The sequence below is a fragment of the Carica papaya genome, chromosome 9 (genome assembly GCF_054855325.1).
Source record: "Carica papaya isolate Zhongbai chromosome 9, ASM5485532v1, whole genome shotgun sequence".
Classification (NCBI taxonomy): Eukaryota; Viridiplantae; Streptophyta; class Magnoliopsida; order Brassicales; family Caricaceae; genus Carica; species Carica papaya.
In genome coordinates this window covers 8,494,488-8,510,108 of record NC_142317.1, presented here as the reverse complement: position 1 = coordinate 8,510,108, position 15,621 = coordinate 8,494,488, and the positions used below count along the sequence as shown (strand labels likewise).

Here is a 15,621-nt window from a genome sequence, read left to right as displayed (position 1 = left end):
TTTTTTTAATGTTATTTTATCTTTCACAACTATCTGGTATAAGTTTACTGTTTTTTTTTTTTTTTTTTTTTTTACAGAAAAAAGAAATTTTTTACCAAAGTTGGTGTTGTTTTAACTTATAAAATTAATTAAAGAGTGTCATAACAAGGAGTTTTTACATCTTGCAAATAATATATCTACAGATCTTCTTACCTAATTTACATTCCTGAAATAATTTTATAAAATTTCACAAGGCCCAATTATTCTGCAAATTCCACTTACCTTAAAACCCAGCTATAAATTAAATTAATCACTATAATTTAATTTGGTTGGTAGGTTTGGTGCTTATTTTACAAACATTTTAACCGGTGAGGTTATATAAATAATTAGACAAAATGGTAGTATTAATTGAAAATATATAAATAATTATCTCCCATGTTTGTAAATATTTAATTAATTGAGTAAATTATTTGAGCAGTAGAAAATAATTAGTCTTTAAATTTGACGGTTGAGGAAAAGAAATTTAAAATGGACTTGACCGCAGCCTCCTCAATCAGTATAAGATTATGGATCGAGCATCTTCTTTCAACTGCTTTTTTAAGTCATGGATGAGGAAAAAGCAAGAATCTAACTTTTTTAATTTTTCAAAGCACATCACTCTTGTATTTCTTGATATGGATAAAGAGAAAGAAAAGAACTTAATAAAAAAAGCAGCTTATTTGAAAAGTAGATTAATACCAGAACCTTTAAGCATATGCTATTGGTACAATGGTTTATTCTATTCAGAAAATCTGCACTGACCCAACTGCTTACTATATATCTCCATGAGCAATCGCCAATGAAGCCCAACAGACAAATTGATCGAGAAGAAAAGAAAAAAGCAGGTGGAGGAACCTGTTTATGGTGATGATTAATTTCCTAAGCAAATCAGTTGTAGGGCACCTCTTTCTTGGCAGGTGATGATAGTGCCCAGAAGGTCATATAACTTGCCAAAGGAGAGTTGCCCTGCGACTGCTTCTGCTTATTTCTTCTACCTTCTGATCAGTGCATTAATTTGCACATTGATGATATCCAAAAATTCTTTGTTTGTTTTCAACCATTTAATGCAATATTAATGAACGAAGAAAATAAAAGAAATCTATATACCAAACCCAGTGTTAGGTTATAAATATTCATGCCTTCACTAGTTTGGAATATTATATTCAACTGTCTTTTACAGATAAATAATCTGTGCGGAAGCATTTTTCTAAATAAGTTCATTTAATCAAACCCTTAGTTTCTTCTGTGCTGCAAAAGATTATCTCAATTATCTCCTTCTGAAACAAGAAACAAAGAATAAAGTAGAAGATGAGATCATGCTAAATTACTTCCACCGTCCTTGAGCAATCCTGTCATGGAGAATCCTCAATCCCATGTATCTGCATGGTCAATTCAACAGGATTGTTATATATATATATATATATATATATATCGATATTAAGAAATATAATTGTGTAATTAATTAATTACCTTCCAAGCATCATGACTGTAGCCTGAGGATTGGTCCCTGGAGATCGATAAAAAGTAGAGCCATCAATGACCCTTAACCCATCAACACCAAAGACTCTGTAATTATGATCAACGACTCTCCCCACTTGGCAGCCGCCGTGATAATGCCATATAGTCATCACTGTGTCTTTGCAGAACTGCTCTAACGAAAACGCAGCACTGGCGTGTTTAGGCCTCGTGTTCACGGGCAGGGTCAGCATCAGGTTTATCAGACCTCGCACTGTCATCTCCTTGAACCGGAATCTGGAGAAAGAATGGGAGTTGATAACGTTGGTGATGGTGGTCATGCCTTCAACGCATCGTCTCAGGTCTTCTGGTTCTTGAAAGTAATTAAAAGTGACGGAGGGATTGTCGTTTGGGTTAGTTGTTCGAAGTTCCAGATGACCGGAAGAGATAGGTCCCATGATTTTTTCCAGGATCACTCCGCCTCCCATTGTGGCGTTTGGCTGAGTGTCTGCACTGCTCCAGTCTCTCAGAATATCAGCCATGATTGAGTCTGGTGGCATCTCTATCGGTTTCTTCCCTGTCTGTATGTGAAGTTCATTTCCATTAGGTTATAATTAGTGAATGTTTACTTCAAAAATAAAAGGAAAAAGCAAAAAAAAAAACCTGGTTGGTGAGAGACGCGAGTTCATCAAAAAGCCTATGAGCCCAAGAAGAAGCGAAGGTCAACCCACTGGCGGCTTCAATATAGCTGTCAAAACTGGTGATGCCGACGACCTGAATGAGGGAGACCTCCACCGGGAGTGGCGATGGTATGAACAGAGCATTCATGGGGTTATCGGCCATCCCTCGACCCACCATCGGCTGATCCAACAACACGTCGATATCGTGAACACGAAGATGCTGACTCGGCCCAATCCCACTCAGCATCAACAGTTGTGGGCTCCCAATCGCACCGGACGATAAGATTATCTCGTTCTTGTAGTTCTCCAGCAACTCCACCCTGTGGGTCGCTCCAGATTCGTCTATGAATATCACTCCGTACGCCCTCGGCCTTAATCTCCCTGGTTTTTTGTCAAGTAACAAAAAATTTCATTATAGATGAATACAAATATTTTCATTATGGATTTTCATTGTTCATGGCAGTCACCTTTTGTGGCGAACAAGATTTTCTGAACAGTAGCATGCAAATAAACCACAGTTCGGGTCGGATCTGCGTACTCGAGCAGATCGGCAGCAGTGTGTCTGTGGCCGTTCCTGTCGAAGATCGTGCCGCCAACTTTAGTCCCGTAAAGATGATCGAACGTGAACCCATTATAAGGCAACACCCCGACCTCAATCAGCCCATCTCTGACCGCCGATTGCCACTGCAACATCGGCGGCTCGAAGGCCACCTTCCGCTCCACCCACTCGTATGAACTCTTAACCAACCCCGGCTTCCACCCAGCTTCCTTCACGTACTTATCACTAGCGCGCGTGTAAAACCCTGCATTGATGACAGAGCCACCGCCGAGAACCCGGGCTCGGGCGTTATAGACGCCGTCCTCGGAGACGAAATGCTGAGCTGGTGAGGAGGGGGAGATGTCGGAGAGAGTTCGAGCGAAGTTGATGGTGTCGGTTGTTTCTGGAAAGGTGTAGGGAGAGCCTCCTCTTTCGAGGAGCAAAACGGTGGCGTTTTGGGAGAGGGTGGCGGCTAAGGGGCAGCCGGAGGTTCCTCCGCCGATGATTATGTAGTCGAAGTATGAGATTGGTGGGGCCGATGTTGCTTCTTTAACAAATGTGTAGTATGGAGCTGAAAATTAACACATCAACAAAATTAAAAATTAAGAAATTGAACTTAAAAAGTTGAAAATGCCATGTGTGTGTGTGTGTGTGTGTGTGTATACCTTTCTCTGAATAACAAATTCCATGAAAATCCAAAAGAAGAAGAAGAAGAAGAAGAAGATTAGCAGTAAATATCCACCAACTCAATAATCCCATACCCATTAAATTAAATTAAATTAATCAATCTGGGTGAAAGGTAAAAAGAAAGTTGGATCTGGTTTTTATAAAGAACAAAATCAAAGCCACAACGATTTGAACGGCAGAACAAAGATCTCCATAGCTAGTTTGGTTGATTTCAAATTGAGAATGTAGTTGAACTACGCTGATTTGAAAGCTTTTGGGAGTTCATATAAAGATTCAATTACCTGGAAGATTGTCAGAATTTTAAAATGCTTGGTGTGTGACATTAACCAAATTAATAACCCTACACCTATATCTACCCCACCTAAATACCCATTTGATTTAATTTTTAAGTTCTTTAGGTTAATTTGTAACTTATATTTTTTGGGGGGTCTTCGTTGATATGGCTGAAGCATACACAAATCTGGATTGTAACTAAATTGGGAATCAATAATGGATAATTTATTAGGCAGTAAGCATCCAATTAAGCATGAGTGAAGGTTAAAGAGTGTAAAGGGTAATAAAGTAATTAGTCAAATTTCATTAGCTGAATGAATGAATGACTGGCATTCCCAATCTTCTTTATGAGATGCATGTTCCGTTGATTGTATTAAAATATATGGTATGAAAGAAAAAATAAAATTATATAGATTTACTAATTTATGTGATTATAATTCTTACTGGCTTACTCCTTTTATATGGTCTGGGCCTCTTTTCATTCTACCAGTTGACTAATTTATCATTAAATATATATATATATATATATATATTTTTATACTCTCAATCCAAAATAAATTAATTAGTTTATTATATTGGCATTACACGTGGAATAATAATTTATATTTTTAACTATTATGAAATTATGTCAATTATATATTTAAGTGATACTAAGACTACAGTAGTCATCAATACAGTAATTTTTTAATTAATATAATAATACTTTATTTAAATATAATAAATAAGTTTAAAATTTATAATATTTAAAATTTAATTGATTAATATATTAATGGGATTACATGAAAATCTTGAAATTTAGGTGTTCGGTCGTGAATTAAATTAAAGGTGGTTGATTATATTCATTTAATGTTATTATTAAAAAATGAAGTTATCAAATTAGGATAAGGAAACTAATGTGTGTGTGTGTGTGTATATATACTTATAAGCAGAGGAGGGTTTTGATTGATTGATTGATTGATTGATATTTAAGAATAAATAATTAGATTGATACACGTACAGATTGTATTCAATTGATGGAGTTTATATCTGGTGAAAGAAAAATTAATTAATTGAAAATGTTCATGTTTCAAATCTTTAATTCTTAATTATTTACTACATTTTACGAGTCATTTAGTGATATGAAATAAATCTACAATAATTAATTAAATTTTATTGATAAAATTTGACAAATGATTCTGTTCTTATCATCAAACGGGTCGGCACATTTCGAAACACGTGTTCAATTCAATTACAACAAAATCCAATTATATAGTTTTCAAATTTGCTAATCAATTTTCTTTTTTCTTTTTTATGTTTGATGTTAATGATCTAATAATTTAATTTTAATAAAAAATAAAATAAAATTATGAAGCATATTAAAATTTGTTACCAAAAGTGGACATTAAGAAATTCAAAAATTACAAATTTGTAACTAATTTAGGAGATTAAATTATAATATTGGCTCCAAATGTATGTAAAGAAATTAACTCAATTTTAAATTGGACATGTTAGCATCATAATCTAATGTTATGCGTAACATCAAATTTTAAATTATTAATGTTATTATTATTTAAATATTAATATTTAAGCATTAAAAAATTCGAATTTGGGGAACAAAAAAATATTCTCTTATATATATTTATATATATATTTTAAAAAATAATAATAATTGTACAACAAGACAGTATTCCTGCCTAATGCTATCTCCTTACTAAGCACTTTGTTTTTTTTGGATGAAATATTTAAGTGGTAACTTGAAAACAGAGCTGCCTCTGCTTTTCCTCTGTAATCGCATTCCCCTTTTCGTCTTTTAAAAAAGACAATTATCTTAGTAATTATAATTATCATAATAATCTGGTTTAATTTAGTTAATTAATCCGATTTTAGCCATAAATCATCCTATGAATCTTATACGGATAGATCGGAGGTTGCGCAGAAAGCAAAAAACGAAAAAGCCAAATATTCTTCCAACTTTCAAAGATCAAACGCAATATTAACAACGCTGAGAATTATAAAAAAAAACGAGAAACTTAATTTCATTTCTTCAATATGATACAAGCTGGGCGAAGCAGCTGGAATTAGAAGAAACGTTTCTGTAGCTATATCTATATGGCTCTTTAACTACATAGCAAAAACTCAATAAAAAAAAACTACATAGAAATAGAGCCAACCAAAACCAAAAAGGAAGGAAGGAAGAACAACAAAAAAAAAAAAAAAAAGTATAGTAACAAAATCTAACCTCTTCCTAAGATTCCTTCTCTGTTTTCTGTAATTTTTTCCTTTTTTTCCGTTTTTTGATGTATATCTATGTATAGATTTTTTTAGATTATATGTATATCTATAGATTTATACATATAGTTATTAACGATATATAAGATTCAAGCACCTACCATTAATTACCACGCCGATTAACCCAAAAACCAATACGGCGACGAACTAATTCGACAACTTTCTAGGAGGTGAAGGGGTGATGATCTTGATGACGAGTCCGGGGAAGACATCGTCCGGGTCATGGATATGCGGGTTGCGCTCAACGATAAACGGGTCGCCGCACTTGTCGCTGATTGTGTGCAGTGTTTCCCCTTCTCCAACGACGTAGATTTCATCGCAGGGTCTGTCAACGAGAAGCTGACTTCTTCCTTTGATCTGTTCGTCTGATCCCAGACAGTTCTCTCTAATGGAGCCGACCAGTATTAGGGCTAGCAGAACTACGGCGCAGTACCAGGAAGCTCCACCATCGGCTGCAGCGCTCGATGCTTTCATGGCTTTTGAGATAGCTTTTTTTTTCCCTTCAATTCAACTGGCTTTTGAATCTTTCGATGAAACAGAAGGAATACGGTGTGTATTTTGAAATTCTTGTGGGTGTCTGTGTGTGTGTAGAGATACATATATATATATATATATGTGTGGGTGTGGGTGTTTTGAGAGAAGAGAGAAAGGGAGAAGGGTATTTCGGTCATTGTAGTGTTTGGAGTTTTGGACGTATTTGGTGAGGGAGGAAGTTGAGTTCAAGGGCCCAGAAGTTGGGGCACGTAAATTTTAAAATTATATTAATCAATAAATAATTTGTTTTATAATAAAATAAATAGAATTTCTGTTGATACATTTTTGTTCCCTTGAAAATGGGATGAAGTTTCCAGTGAAGGGAAAATCAATGATTTAAACCTGATTAGTTGATGAGGTTAATGTTTAGTGATAATTTATATGAAATATACAAAACAATAACTTAGACATATTAAATTCTGTTTTTTTAATTTTTTTATAAATAAATTTAATTTTTAATGTACACATAAATAATATTAAGTAGATTGGTGGGTAAAATAAGATCATAATCGTACCTAACAATAAAAAAGCTTATTCTATACAAAACCATGAAATTGCTTTGCTTCTTTTTAGGTTTTGTTGCCTTCCTATATAATACTAACGTGTCCAAGTAATTAAAATATTTATTTGGAATTTTATATTTTCGTTTAATTTAAAATAATAGATGGGACGGCGTGTAGTGGAGTGGGAAATTGCGTAGCCTCCCCACTTTCTCACCTCCCTCTTCCAAAATTAAATTAAATTAAATTAAATTAAAAAAAAAAAAACCGTCGCTCCATTAACAAATCAACTAACCCGAACCCGAATAATGGGGGCAGCAGCCCATGTTTTTATACGTGTTATCTTTCTTCATGTGTCAAATTATTTGATTAAATGTCTAATAATTTATGAATATAATGTACTGATGATAATTCAACAAATTTATTGATAATACATCTATTGCTATAAATCATACATAGTCAAACTATAATTTATTGGTGACTATTTTGACTTTGTAATAATTGAATTAGAATTTATAGATTCATTTTTATAGTTGTTAGGACCAAAATTCAATTTTCAAGTTTCAACTTTCCTTTTTTTTTTTTTTTTTTTTCTCTCTTGGCGTGCAAAAATTGGTCACCGTGGACCAACCTCCAATGTTTAACCTTCACTTTATACATTTTTTTTTTTTTTTTTTTTTTTTTATATTTTTAAATAATATAATAAATTTATTTTTAATGGTAATTGAATGTATTTTTTTTGCTCATAGACATTATGTTTAAAAGCTCATTACTATTTGTGATTGAAGACATTAGACTTAAAAGCTAGTGGCAGCAGGCAGTCCGTTTTCGTTTTTAGAATCTAAATTTAATACCACAAATTATTTGTTGACTTAATCCTTCTTCATAATCATAATTAAGTTTGCGGCATATACATACCTTCAATTCTAAACATACTTGAGCAACCTAATCGTAGTGAAGTTATGTTGGTTAGTTTTGTGTTTGTCTTTTGCTAAAAACTAATTACCATGTCATTAGGTTGTTAATTGTTGAAATCAAGACTAACAAAATACAGTTTTTTTTTTTTAGGTTTGTATATTAATGAATAATACGGGAGCAATATTTAATTTAATTTAATTATTTATCACCAACTACTTTAATTATAACTTACAATTACTTGTTGTTAATGAAACCAAACCCTTTTAGTTAGCCCCTAAACCCTCTACTGACTACTAGTAATTTATACAAAACACAGATAATTAAATTAATTTATACAGGCTTTTTTTTTTCAAGTAATAATCACTATAACCAAATTCATCTGAATTTGATATCAAATTATATTTTTATTTTGTTTATTTAAAAATAAAAAATTGAATCAAACCAAATTTTTTGAAAGCCCATTCTGTTCATGGACTCTCAAGGTAACCAACTAACTTGATCCTCGTCCCAAAATTTCACTTTCAGTTTCTTGCATGATACCAGTGATTGCTGATGAAACTCGCGAGACCCATTTTTCGCCGATGCACTACGTCCTCGAAGATTCCAAAACGGGAGCGAGTAACAAGAACACAAGTATCCATTAACTCCATTAAAGAGCTTCATGCTCGTCTAATCCGAGCTCAACTCCACACAAACCCACATTCTATATCCGCTGTCATCAAAGCATACGCCTTCTCTTCATCTTATTTGCACATGGCTCATCTCGTTTTCAATCTAATTGAGCGACCTACATTACTTGTATGGAACTATATGATGCGTGGCTTGTCGCAAAGTAATCAACCCTGTGAAGCAATTAACATGTACTATCGTTTGTATCACCGTGGTCTGTCTGGAGATAACTTAACATTTATTTTCGTTTTAAAGGCATGCGCTCGTCTTTCAGACACTGTACAAGGTCAAAAGATTCATGTTCAGGCGATGAAACTCGGGTTTGAATCTTATCTTTTTGTATCAAATGTATTGATTTTTATGTACGCGTCCTGTGGTGAATTGCATATTGCAAGAAACGTGTTTGATGGAATGGGGGACAGAGATCTGGTGTCCTGGAATTCATTGATTTGTGGCTACTTTCTGCATGACAGGTTTTATGATGTTCTGGATTTGTTTGACGCAATGCAGGAAGCAAATGTGAAGGCCGATGGGGTGACAATGGTGAAAGTTCTTTTAGCGTGTAGTCGTTTGGGCGACTATGATATTGCCGATTCCGTGGTTATATATATTGAGGGAAATCACGTTGAGATTGATGTTTACTTGGGGAATACGTTGATAGATATGTATGGAAGGCGTGGTTTGGTGGATATGGCGAGGAAAGTTTTCCATAAGTTGAGGAAAAGGAATACGGTTTCTTGGAATGCCATGATCATGGGGTATGCTAAAGTGGGAAAGTTGAAAGAAGCCAGGAAGCTTTTTGAGGCAATGCCTGCTAGAGATGTGATTTCTTGGACATCTATGATCACGGGGTACTCTCAAGCCGGCCACTTTCTCGATGCCATGAAGCTTTTCCAAGAAATGATGGCAGCTAAGGTCAAACCAGACGAGATTACAGTGGCCAGTGTGCTTTCTGCATGTGCTCATTTGGGTTCGCTTGATATGGGACTATCTGTTCATGAATATATACGCGAGCATGGTGTAAAAGCAGATATTCACGTTGAGAATTCTCTGATAGATATGTATTGTAAATGCGGTGAGGCGGGGAAAGCGTTAAAGGTCTTTCATGAAATGAAAGAGAAGGACTCTGTTTCATGGACTTCCATTATCTCAGGCCTTGCTGTCAATGGTTTTTCCAATTCAACACTTGAGCTCTTTTCAAAGATGTTGATGGAAGGTGTTCAGCCTGCTCATGGAACATTCGTTGGGATTTTACTAGCTTGCACTCATGCAGGATTAGTAGATAATGGATTGAAGTATTTTCAAAGCATGAAAAAAGTTTATGGACTAACCCCAGAAATGAAACATTATGGGTGCGTTGTTGATCTCTTGAGCCGGTCAGGCAACCTGTATAGGGCCTATGAGTTCATAAAGGAAATGCCCATAGTTGCAGATGTTATAGTATGGAGGATATTATTGAGTGCTTGTAAGGTTCATGGAGATGTACATTTGGCTGAGATTGCCACACAGAAACTTCTTGAATTGGATAATTCTAATAGCGGTAATTATATTCTCTTGTCAAATACTTATGCAAGTTCAGATAGATGGGGTGATGCTATAAAAGTTAGGGAATTGATGATGGAGAGCAATGTGCAGAAGCCATCAGCTAGGAGTTCCATTGAAGTTAAAGGTTGATCATAAAGTATTTTTCAGGACAAAACTTCATGTCCAGTTTCAGGAGAGGAGTCGACTGAATGCTGTTATTAGAAATAGATGATCCAAGGTTTTTGCATATGCAGTCATCATGATTTGGGTGATAATGGAGCCTTCTGTCGTAAGTTTCAGTTGAGCTTGATTCCCATGGCAAACTGACTAATGAAATAAACATTAGCAGACACTGTAATGAATCCTCTGGTATGCTTATAACCCTTTAAAGATAAACTGTAAATATCAATATGAATTAAACACTAGAATTTCAAAAAAGGAGATATTGCAGATTAAGATGTTATTTAATGGCTTGGTCCTTCCCTTTCTCTGCATGGCATGTTTTTGCCTGTGTTATGAAACAGCAAAAGACAAAATTTTCTTTTTCTAGGTTTTCTTTTAACTGTGAACTTCTTCCTTAATAATTCTCCCATTTACCCATTCTCTATAATTTTGTAGAAAATATATTATTGCATCAGATAAAACAAACTGTAATAATTTGGAAAGTATAGGAATACTAAAATTTTAATAGGCTCATGCCATAATTGACGAAATGTAGTAATCAAGTCTTAAACCAAAATCTAGAGAATTCTGCTGTGAATTATTAACTTAGAAAGTAGAAAAAACAAATATTTTATACTTTAGAAAGTTGCTCCCAGACATGGAAACTGTTTGGCATCCTCAAATCTGAAAATAGTATCCGCCTTCACTTTGTCTTCTTTCACTATTTGAATTTGATTGTAATTGTTACTGGCAAAACTCCTCTGCCTCCTAACTGGTTCAAAGAATCCATTAAAGCTCATGGACTTGGCAACTTTCTTCTCATTCACACTGCCTTTCTTCCTAACAGTCTTCTCCTGCTCATCTTTTTTCTTCCCCACAAGTTTCATTGACTTGAAATCCTCAGAAACATCAACCATTTTCTGCTGCTTTGCAACACTCATTTTCAGCAAATTTGAAGATGCTTTCTTCTCAACAAGCTGCTTCTTGTATCCTTGAAGAGTCAATACATGCGTTTCCTTCCTGCTCCTTTTCAAGATTCCCATTTTCTAGATCATCGCCATTAGCTAATTGGCTGTCTCTGAAGAATCCACTATTATTGCCCCCTTGTTCCTGTGATTATAATTACTGCCACTGTTAAACCAACTCTACAGAGCACCGTCGGCAGCAGCAGCAGCAGGAACTCCTCTGTTGGGATGACCAGCAAGAACAAGAGGTTTTGCATGCATCTGATCAGGAGTCCGTTTAGCTGCTTGTTGATTTTTCCTGGACTGACTCTTCCACGGCAGAGCAGTTTTAGCCCTGTGGGGAGTTGGGCTGGTGAATTTGGTGTCAATATCACTTTCTTCACTATTTAAGACTGCAAAGTAGCTCTTGGTGTACGTTAAGCATGGTTCTAACAAAAAAAGTAGTGAATGGAGATGATATGGAGCAATGATGTGGAGTCATGTATTTATATCATAGGCTTACACAAGGAGCAGGGCACTGTTGTTTCCCGTTCTGATTTTCCTAGTTATACTAGGAATCTTGGATTCCTGTTATTTATTTCGTTTGTCTCTTCTGGCATACCCTGAAGGAATAGAAATATCCTTTTCTTTTGCTCATTAATAAAATAATTTTCTCCTTCCTTTTCCAGAAACAAAGAGAGAAAGGAACACAAAGCCACCAAAAGCAAAATAAAAATACTAACAATTCAACCAAAAGATAATTTTATTCATATTTTGTAATTACCTTACAGTCATAATATCATGGAAAAAGAAAATCTCAAGTTCAGAAACCAAAGAAGCCAAGTTCGCTAGCTTTTTCCTTCTCGAATGTCTCAAAGTACTGATAAATGATGGTAACTGCAAGAAGAATTCCAGTCCCTGAGCCAATGGCCCCCATAAAATCCGCCAACACTGTCAATGCACCAATGCAAATCCCACCAAACGCTGCAGCTGTTGGTATGTATCGGTTAAGCTCCTTTTGTAAGTTCGACTCCCTGTGCCCGGGCATAACCATTTGTTGTTCCTGAAACAACACATACAGATCATGTTACCTTTCCAATAACACCACCACTCAGGTCAATATTCAACACAAACGAGCATCATATGGGTATTCCACATGCCATAACTAGATTTTAGATGCTAGAATTTGTAAAGAGTATCAGATCTATCTTAACATCCAATTCAACAAATCACATACCTTGAGCTGCTTGGCAACATCTCTAGCAGATGAGCCAGAAACTTCAATCCAAGTTTTTGAGAACAGTGCACATGCAGATAACATGAACACAAGATAGAACAAGGCATGGAAAGGATTGGCAGCCATATCAGCCAAGCTGCAAAACAACAGGCAACATGATAGAGTAGAGTCAGTAACAGAGTGTGTAGAAAGAGGGGAAAAATTAGTATATTTACTGACCGGATATGACATAAATAATATGTGGTAAAAGCAAAAAAAAAATTCTCCCTCAGTCACCTGGAAGGTGCAGTGATATAATATGCAATACCACCAACAGGGATAAACTGACCACCGGAATATTCAGACTCCTTCCACTTGCCCAAAAGATTCACAAAGAAATTTCCACTGTACCTCCTGTATAGCAACTGCAAAACCAGGATATTAAATTTACTAACTTTATAACCAGAGCTTTTTTTTTTCTCTGTTGACATCAACTTGTGTACAAAATTTATCTACTTCCCATTACCTGAGAGATGAAGTACAGGTTGGAGACAAGAGCAGACTGCAAAATGATGGGCATGTTAGAGGTGTAAAACAGCTTGATAGGGTAAGAGCCCTGCTGCCCACGAGCATTCTTTGATCTCACCGGCAAAACAATCCGGAACCCTTGGAAGTAGATAACAATCAGGAATATCAAGACTGTGGCAAGCAGATTTGTCACGTTAGGAAGATTCTGCCGGTAAAAAGCCTCCCGGAGCGCACGAACTTTATCTGTTCGAGTGATCAACAGATGGAACAATGCAATGACAGCACCTTCAAATTCAGCTCCACGCCCACTATTAATGGTTGTTGGACTAAATGCTTTCCAAATTATGTTCTCACTGAAAGGGAATTACAAGACATTTTAAGCATTCAAAATCTGTAATAGCAACAGTGGTTGGCTGTGCAACAATAGACAGTAATGGATCTAGCAAACAGGAAAAAATCTCACCAGATGTTGGTTGCAATGAAAAGGGAGATTCCAGATCCTAGACCATATCCCTTTTGGAGAAGTTCATCCAAACATATAACAATGATCCCAGCAAAGCAGAGCTGGACAATGATAAGGATTGCATTCCCCACTCCCAGTTGGCCAACACTACCATACATCCCAGAGAGAACATATGCAACTGCTTCACCAACAGCTATCAAGATTCCTAACAACTTCTGTGCACCATTTCTGAGAGAAAAGCCAAGCCAAAGACAAAGATATAAATTGTGAGGAAAAATGTTGCACATCAAAACAATTGCCAAAAAAAATTCCAATGTTAAGAAGATAAATTTTCGCACGTTATAATAATATTCACACATTATAAAACATCCTGGATATTCTTAGGGCATTCATCATGTGAGGCTATATCAGAAAGCCCAAGTCTAATGAAACTGCTAAACCCCTTGGAGTATAACAGAAAAATATAGCAGAGAAAGCAATGCATATTGGCCACAATTTGTACACTTTAATAACTAATGCCAAGAAAGCAAGCTGCAGATTAAGGAACTTACAAGAGTGCACGGTCCTCACGGACATTATTGTCAACTTCAATAATTTTTGATCCAGCAAGGAGTTGCATAACGAGTCCAGACGTCACAATTGGTGTGATACCAAGCTCCATGACAGTCCCTCGGTTTGAGGCAAGAATAACACGCATCCAATAGAATGGATCCGCACCAGTTGTGGAGTGTATCCCATAAAGAGGGAGCTGACTACACACCAAGAAAATGAACAGAGAAATCACAGTGTATATTACCTTCTCTCTGAATGGAACTTTCCTGTCAGCACTTTGAACTTCGGGCAGAAACGAAAGAAACGGTCTGACAAGATGAAGCACTCTAAATCCACCTCCCATTTTGTGTTGTACAAACTAATTCAAATAAAACTGCACCAGCCATGCACAAAAAGATAAGTAAGAGAAGAGATACAGCTTTCAATGTTTCCCAGATTTTTAAATACACCTTTCAAAGATCCAGCTTTCATATAATTGCATCTAGTTCACTAGAGATGTTCGATTTTAATAACATCAAAGCACATATATCAAACCCCCTTTATACATCAAATTCTCTGACAGTAATCAACACAAAGGACTGAAATCACTAATCAAGAGCTCACCCTCAAAAAGGGAATCTGCAATACTCAGTTATGGAACAAATGAAAAGGGACAGCTGCGGATCTCAATTCGCACGTTGAGATCAGTAAACCAGAAGTAACATATGCACAGTAACACCAACATATGATGTAAAAAAACATCATTATAACATCAAAACACATATATGAACAGCAACATTTTACGTGAATCACTTCTAAAAAGCTTAGAAACCGATATATGTTCATTGAATACAGAGAATCGATTGGGAGGGATTACCAGCCGGAAGCTGCCGGAAGCCTTTCGCGGTGATACCTTGCAGCGATTACCTCGGTAACAGTCACGATCCGTTGAAAAAGAGGAAAGGAGATGCGTTGCAACGCCCAGGGAAAACGAACGGAACCCTAATTTAATGAAATCCGACAGTTCTAAGAATTGATTAAGCCTTCTTTGATGGCCGTGAGAGCTGCCTGGAGAAAACTTGAAGGTTCTGTGCCGATGTCTTCCTGCGATTTGGGCGAGTGTCCTGAGGCGCTGAAGAAGAAGGAGATGAGGGAGAAAAACGAGAAAGGAAAGAGCTGCTTGGAAGACTCTGGCGGACGGCTTTGAGAACGCAGGAGAAAGAGATTGGGGAAAAGAAGAAATTGGTCAAGGAAAACTGGAGGCATGAGGACGGGGTTATATGGGAAGAAGAGGGCTGATCCGATCCGGAAACTAATTATCACTGTTATTAAGAAATTAATATTTACTAAATATTATTATTTTTAGGTTTTAGATAAATATATTATTTATAATTTATAAAAAAAATATTAAGATGGTAAACGAATTAAATTCATTTTATAATAAATTAATTTAATGATTAATACAATAAAATTCATACATGTAAATACATTATTTTTTTATTATCAAAGTAATTAGTTTTATAAATCAATTCATTAATTTAAAAAATTCCATTTTATCAATATTTTCTTTAATTACTATTTACTTTTACATAATAATGTTTTAATTAGCCTTAAATAAATTCCATTACTTCATTTTTAATAAATGTTTAATTAAAATTTTACTAAATTAATTGATGTATAACTATTATGTTACTGTAATTTTCCTTTAAATTC

The 15,621-nt window shown here is 35.4% G+C and overlaps 4 protein-coding genes across 7 annotated transcripts; 1 reads left to right on the top strand and 3 right to left on the bottom strand.

Annotated features, from left to right (window-relative positions):
* Nucleotides 1-681: 681 nt before the first annotated feature.
* On the bottom strand, nt 682-3,652 carry LOC110822955 (Glucose-methanol-choline (GMC) oxidoreductase family protein). 2 transcript variants are annotated; one of them, XM_088210871.1, is made up of 5 exons: nt 3,453-3,652; nt 2,621-3,262; nt 2,137-2,534; nt 1,489-2,054; nt 682-1,397 (listed from the first exon to the last, which is right to left on the bottom strand). In XM_088210871.1, the coding sequence occupies exons 1-5, from the start codon at nt 3,454-3,456 to the stop codon at nt 1,343-1,345; spliced, it is 1,665 nt and encodes a 554-aa protein (XP_088066997.1). In that variant the 5' UTR covers nt 3,457-3,652; the 3' UTR covers nt 682-1,342. The 2 variants fall into 2 exon arrangements, with proteins under 2 accessions (XP_088066997.1, XP_021908870.2); XM_022053178.2 differs by having other exon boundaries at nt 3,357-3,651.
* Nucleotides 3,653-6,066: 2,414 nt separating this feature from the next.
* LOC110822957 (uncharacterized) lies at nt 6,067-6,393 on the bottom strand. Its single transcript, XM_022053179.2, has one exon. The coding sequence runs from the start codon at nt 6,391-6,393 to the stop codon at nt 6,067-6,069; it is 327 nt and encodes a 108-aa protein (XP_021908871.1).
* Nucleotides 6,394-8,335: 1,942 nt separating this feature from the next.
* Nucleotides 8,336-10,502, top strand: LOC110823002 (pentatricopeptide repeat-containing protein At2g22410, mitochondrial-like). The gene is made up of 2 exons (XM_022053257.2): nt 8,336-8,860; nt 9,014-10,502. The coding sequence occupies exons 1-2, from the start codon at nt 8,424-8,426 to the stop codon at nt 10,212-10,214; spliced, it is 1,638 nt and encodes a 545-aa protein (XP_021908949.2). The 5' UTR covers nt 8,336-8,423; the 3' UTR covers nt 10,215-10,502.
* Nucleotides 10,503-10,741: 239 nt separating this feature from the next.
* LOC110822958 (uncharacterized) lies at nt 10,742-15,184 on the bottom strand. 3 transcript variants are annotated; one of them, XM_088210874.1, is made up of 8 exons: nt 14,786-15,184; nt 13,929-14,302; nt 13,378-13,605; nt 12,913-13,267; nt 12,684-12,811; nt 12,408-12,543; nt 11,955-12,233; nt 10,742-11,525 (listed from the first exon to the last, which is right to left on the bottom strand). In XM_088210874.1, exons 2-7 carry the CDS (start codon nt 14,270-14,272, stop codon nt 11,994-11,996), a joined length of 1,431 nt encoding a protein of 476 aa, XP_088067000.1. In that variant the 5' UTR covers nt 14,273-14,302; nt 14,786-15,184; the 3' UTR covers nt 10,742-11,525; nt 11,955-11,993. The 3 variants fall into 3 exon arrangements, with proteins under 3 accessions (XP_088067000.1, XP_088066999.1, XP_088066998.1); XM_088210873.1 differs by lacking the exon at nt 10,742-11,525 and adding an exon at nt 11,651-11,793; XM_088210872.1 differs by lacking the exon at nt 10,742-11,525 and having other exon boundaries at nt 11,916-12,233.
* Nucleotides 15,185-15,621: the final 437 nt, after the last annotated feature.